The 5,896-nt window shown below is 43.0% G+C and overlaps 2 protein-coding genes across 2 annotated transcripts in view; both read right to left on the reverse strand.

Annotated features, from left to right (window-relative positions):
* The window catches only part of LOC106012120 (ethanolamine-phosphate cytidylyltransferase), a gene marked incomplete in the record, with an annotated part of 12,651 nt that extends 8,909 nt beyond the window's left edge, over positions 1-3,742 (reverse strand). The window contains 2 exon segments of the mRNA XM_013083986.1: positions 1,633-1,675; positions 3,211-3,742. Of these exon segments, the coding sequence (XP_012939440.1) occupies positions 1,633-1,675; positions 3,211-3,248 (81 nt within the window).
* A 1,138-nt stretch (positions 3,743-4,880) lies between these two features.
* LOC101855734 (ethanolamine-phosphate cytidylyltransferase) overlaps positions 4,881-5,896 on the reverse strand; it is a gene marked incomplete in the record, with an annotated part of 36,894 nt that continues 35,878 nt past the window's right edge. The window contains 2 exon segments of the mRNA XM_013083985.2: positions 4,881-5,053; positions 5,747-5,835. Coding sequence (XP_012939439.1) covers positions 4,963-5,053; positions 5,747-5,835 — 180 coding nt within the window.

Here is a 5,896-nt window from a genome sequence, read left to right on the forward strand (position 1 = left end):
CACCCCCCCCCCTCCAAACCGTTAACAACTTAGTATCGGTCTCACGCTATGTTTCTCTTTTTTATCCCTTGCCTATTTATATGAGATTGACGCCTTCAGATTAGTAGAAAAAAGTGCGTATGTTAGTGTCCAATAGTGTATCACGTGCATACTTAGTATAACAAGTTACTGTAATAGCAGATAGAGATTCCAGGATTATAGAAGTAAGTCGTAGATCTCTGAGAGTGCTGATGATTTTAGGTATAATGGGGGAGATGAGTGATGATGTGGGATTCCGTTTAAGTAATGTTAGTGTTAGTCCTATCTTCCTCTACTCCAATGAGTTACGAGGGACGTGGGCACTCTCTATCCCGTTCCCTATTGGAACCACCTTGTCACACTATGTTTCTATAATTGAATAGTCTTGTTTTAAAGTCTCTGTGGGTCGAAGACTGCTTACCACCAAAAAAAAAACTTTCTTCCTAAATCCTATACTGTGAATGCTGATATTTACTGTGAATGTAATTCCGATGGGAAAGGTGGGGGGGGGGGGTTCAGGGAGAGAGTGGTGGCGGGTGAAAGGACGGTGGCGAGGGCAATGAAGGGGAGGGTCATTTGTTAGAAGAATTGAACCACTCACTATCAGGCTGTAGTCCAACGGTCAGCTCGTTGCCAAACTCCCTGGCCTGAAAGCAAAAATAAAGGCTAATAAAAATAACAGCAAAACAATAACAGATTCACGAGTAAGAAACGAATATTGACGGTGAGAAGTGAACAGCTTTGAAAGGGAGACGTAACAATTTGAAACATAACAGCGATAGGACCGCAAGTAAAGACCCAACACCTATCAGTTGAGTGTATAGCAAGTATAAATAGTCGAGATCTAACTTTTATAAGTTGTTCATGTAGCAAGTATGCAATAGAGATCTAACATCTAATAGTTGTGAATGTAGCAAGTAGAAATCTAATATCTATAACTTGTTAATGTAGCAAGTATGTAGTGGAGAACTGACATCTAGTGGTCATGAAAATAGCAAGTAAAGATCTAATGTCTGTAAGTTGTGAAAGCAGAAAGTATTTAGTAGAGAACTGAATCTATTAGTTGTGGATGTAGTAAAAAGAGATGTAACATCTATGACTTGAAAATATGGCAATTTTAGCCAGTGACTGGGCAGCGGCTTTAGTTTTAGTACGAGTTTTACGGCACTTACAACACAGTAAAGTCATATATGTGCCGGAAAATAGAGGTATTACAAGAGGGTAACATACACAAAAAAGGAGGAGAGACAAGGATGGTAGATATTTGATAGGAAAAAAGGAGAAAACCACACCAGAGCACACGCCAACCATCCACACAGCGGTCATTTCCCTTCTATGGGCTTGAGGGTTAGGTGAAATATGTTGTTGATTTATCTTGTATGTAACCAAGGATTATTGGAAGGGGCGCCTGCAGAAATTCAAGACTTAGCGGGAGGAGCAGAAGGCTATGGAATCAACCATTGCTTGGAACCGTTAGCTTCTACACACTTCGAGATGTGTTTCTTCAGGGGACGGAGCGCTTATGGGGATGCCCATTGTGCAGTGATGTCGGTCCTTCATACAAACGTAACCAAAGATTGTAACGACACAGCCCCGCCCTCAGTGTGCACTCACCTGGCGTATGGCGTTGGCGTGTCCGCAGTGGAGCAGGTCGAAGCTGAAACAGTTGGAGAAATGACAGAGGCTAGAGGTCAAGTGAGGACGGAGAGAAGTATCAGAGGACAGATGTCAGAATCAAGGGAGGTATGAGAGAAGTAAAAAGTATAAGTATCAGAGGTCAGAGGTAAAGGGCGGAAGGAGAGACGTGTCAGGGGTCAGGGAGGATGGAGAAAATATTATGTTGGGGATTGTCCTCAGAAAAAAGGAATGTTCGCAAGGGAAGACAACACAGACAGACAGACAGACAAGCAGACAGATATTCAGGCAGGTAGGTAAGTTGACATGCAGTAAGGAAGTGGGAAGGCAGGCAGGCTTAAATCCACGAGTGTGCAGCTATACAAGAGTAGTGTCTTGCCGCGTAGCTTTTCTTGTTTCCTTTTCTCAATGGCAGCTTGTACTTCGGCCAGTGTTGGCGGTTCGTTTATTTATTTCTGTAACACTCTCTACCAAAATAGTCTCCATCGATTGATCGATTGATCGATAGATCGATCGATCGATTGATTGATAGATCGATCGATCGATCGATAGATAGATAGATAGATCGATAGATAGATAGATCGATAGATAGATAGATCGATAGATCGATCGATCGATCGATCGATAGATAGATAGATAGATAGATAGATAGACAGACATTTGCATGTGTATGTATGCGAGAGTAGGCGTGAGGGTGTAGTTATGTTAAGTTTGTGGGTGTAAGTATGCTGGAGTGAGTTTGTGGGTGTGTGAGTGTGTGGGTTTGAGTGTAGGGGTGCAAGAGTATGGATGTCAGTTTGAGTGGGCGGGTGTGAGTTTGTGTGGGTAAGTGTACGGGTGGGAGTATGTGGGTGTCCGTGTAAATGTGTGGGAGAGTAGGTGGGAGTGAGTATATTGGTGAAAGTGTACGGGTATTTTTTTAATTTTATTTTTGGGTATGTCTTACGGCGCTCGTAACTGCACAAGGTCAAATGAGCGCGCGGGAAACACCAAACGTTTTCAGTTGGTAGGAAATTTGGAATTTTGCCCGGGTGACGGCAGAAGCCTGCTCTTATAGATTTCGGACCACCGAGAGATCTTTAAAGTGTGCAACTTGCACACGGGACCTCCGAGATTTTACGTTCTTATCCGAGAAGGCTATTTGTTAGATCTTACCTATCACAAGATAAAGAGTAGGATTGAAAGACAGAAGTAAAAAGGTGCCAAGCAGTGGAAGTAGAAAGGCTGCAGAAAGATTCAGGAGTCCAGAGGCGGGGGCAAAGGGAGGGGGGGGCAGAAAGTGGAGACGAAAGCAGAAAACAGAACATGGTTAGAGAGCTGGAAAGAAGGTGAAAAGGGAAAATCTCAGAGAAGAAAATATTCCGTCGCTGTCAGGTTTCGAACCCGGGACCTATTGAATGAGAGGCGAACACCGTAACCTCTGGACCACGAGAGCCTCCATCGTGTAGGTTTAAGTTTAAGTATGTGAATGGAAGTGTATGGGTGGAAGTGTGTGTTGTCAGTATGTTGGTGGGAGAGGGTTAATCTATACTGGCAACGGTTTACACTAAGGGTTACCTTCCGTCCATCCACACACGCACATTTTTCGTGTCCATTCTGAATCCCACGAGAAACTCGAGTGTGCACAAACTCTTGACAATCCTACACACCAATATACGCTTGTCTTCAACAAACTACGCGATAACTACACGTCTGGAACCAACTACACCTTCTTGGACACACCTGCTACTCATTTTTTTACACACCACTACTGATTTTTACACACGCACACGCACACACAGGTACGCGTTCTTTTACGACACAGCAAAACATGCTATTTGAGTCCACTATCTATTATGTGATATGGTTAAATGCGTTTGGGTTATTTAGGGATTGCCACTATGAGTTGTCAAGATCACCTTGCCTCGCGCTGTTCAAAAGATCGTCGAAGATTTCGCTTCCGTACGTTTCTTCTTTCAGTTCAAAAGATCGTTAACTTGGGATCGCGTCTCTTTCTTTCTATTCTAAAAATCGTCAAATTTTTCGCGTCCGACTCTCTCCGCTCCGCCCAGGTGAGGGCGGTCTCACGTTTGTTGTTGTTGTTGTTGGTGGTGGTGGTGTTTTTGGTTGTCGTTGTCGTTGTTGTTGTTGTTGTTTTTATTGTTGTTGTTGTTGTTGTTGTTGTTGTTGTTGTTGTTGTTGTTGTTGTTATTGTTATTGTTGTTGTTGTTGGCATTGTTGTTGTTGTTGTAGTTGTTGTTGTTGTTGCAACTGCAGCTGCTTTATCATATGTGCTGTGTATTGATTGCATACGTATGAGAATTGTTTGTTTGTGTTTGTTGTTAGCAAACCACACACAGAGACGCACAGAAGATTCTGGCAAACAGTTCCTAAAAAGAAGGTAAAAACTGAAGCCCAAAGGAACGTCACACATAAATTATTCTCCTTATTTACAATTTAAAAAACCAAATGCTTTGAATATTTTCCAACGATTATTTTATTCCATTTCCACACAATGGAGAGACTCTTTCGCGACATTACATGTATTTTGTTGCAGTTCCCTCGACTTGTGGTACCCATCAGTGTGAATGTGGGTAATGTGACGATCGGTGAGAGTGAAGTATGCAGAAATTTCAGTCATCTGTATCAGGGTATCTGTCTCTGTCAACTGTCTATGCCATCTGTATCAGGGTATCCGTCTCTGCCATCAGTATCAGGGTATCAGTTCCTATCATCTGTCTCTGACATCTGTATCAGGGTATCTGTCTCTGTCCTCTGTCTCTGTCCTCTGTTTCCATCATCTGTCTCTGTCATCTGTCTCTGTAATCTGTCTCTGTCATCTGTCTCTGCCATCCGTCTATACCATCTGTATCAGGGTATCTGTCTCTGTCCTCTGTCTCTGTCCTCTGTTTCCATCATCTGTCTCTGTCATCTGTCTCTGTAATCTGTCTCTGTCATCTGTCTCTGCCATCCGTCTATACCATCTGTATCAGGGTATCTGTCTCTGTCATCTGTCTCTGTCATCTGTCTCTGTCATCTGTCCCTGTCATCGGCCCCTGTCATCTGTCTCTGTCATCTGTCTCTGTCATCTGTCCGTGTCATCTGTCTCTGTCATCTGTCTCTGTCATCTGTATCAGGGTTTCAGTCTCTGTCATCTGTCTCTGCCATCTGTATCTGTCTCTTTCATTTTCCTCTGTCATCTATCTCTGTCATCCGTCTCTTTCATTTATCTCTGTCACCTGTCTCTGTCATCTGTCTCTGTCATCTGTCTCTGTCATCTGTCTCTGTCATCTGTCTCTGTCATCTGTCTCTGTCATCAGTATCAGGGTATCAGTTTCTGACATCTGCAGCTGGGTATCTGTCACCGTTCGCTCTCTCCTCTGATGCCTGTTTCTTCTTGTTTCGTCTCTCATAGTCCTCTCTGAAAAAAAAACAGTCATAGAGAGGTAGAAGATCGGGGCTTGGGGGTCAGTGTGTCAGGCTGTTAACGAGACCAGTACTGTCTACCTATCTTGTCTACCACTGTAAAGGTAACAAGACCAGCCCGTCTTCCTATCTTGTTGACCTCTCGCTACCCTAGACTTACAAAGCTCTATCAGCTCAGTACTTAGTTTGAATAAATATTTAAGTTTCACAATATGTCAAGCTTTTTTAAATGCAATCCTTTGAACATCTCGATAAAGACTCAGAATAATCTTACGATTTTGATAGAGCAGATAGAACATTTAGTTTCTGAAATCAGGGTCTTAGTTACTCAAAACAGCTAAAAATTTCCGATTCAGCTTTGTACTATTCCAAGGTAGCGCACTATAGAGTCAACGATTTACCAGCCGTCAACTTATCTAGTCTACCACAGTAGAGTTAACGAGACCAGCTGGACTTCCCTTCTGCTCTGGTGTGGTTTGCTCCTCCTTTCCTATCTAATATGTGTCGTCCTTACCTCTCTTCCTTCTTTTTTTAAGCTTGTTACTCGCTTGTAACACCTCAAATCATCAACATGACCTTATTGTGTTGCGAGTGTCGTAAAACTCTTACGAACACACACAGATAAAGAAACCAACCGTCAACCCATTTAGTCTACCTCTGTAGAATGAACGAGACCAGCTGGACTTACCTTCTCTCCACAACGCGGCTGATGATGTCATTGGTGCGTGTGGAATTTCCACTTACGATTTCCTGGAATTTCCCAAGCCTTGTAGGAACCTGCCGAACAATATTCAAAGCATCTTGTACATGAATCTCAAAACACCAGTACATCTCTCTC

This window comes from Aplysia californica, unplaced genomic scaffold, assembly GCF_000002075.1.
Source record: "Aplysia californica isolate F4 #8 unplaced genomic scaffold, AplCal3.0 scaffold00266, whole genome shotgun sequence".
NCBI lineage: Eukaryota > Metazoa > Mollusca > Gastropoda > Aplysiida > Aplysiidae > Aplysia > Aplysia californica.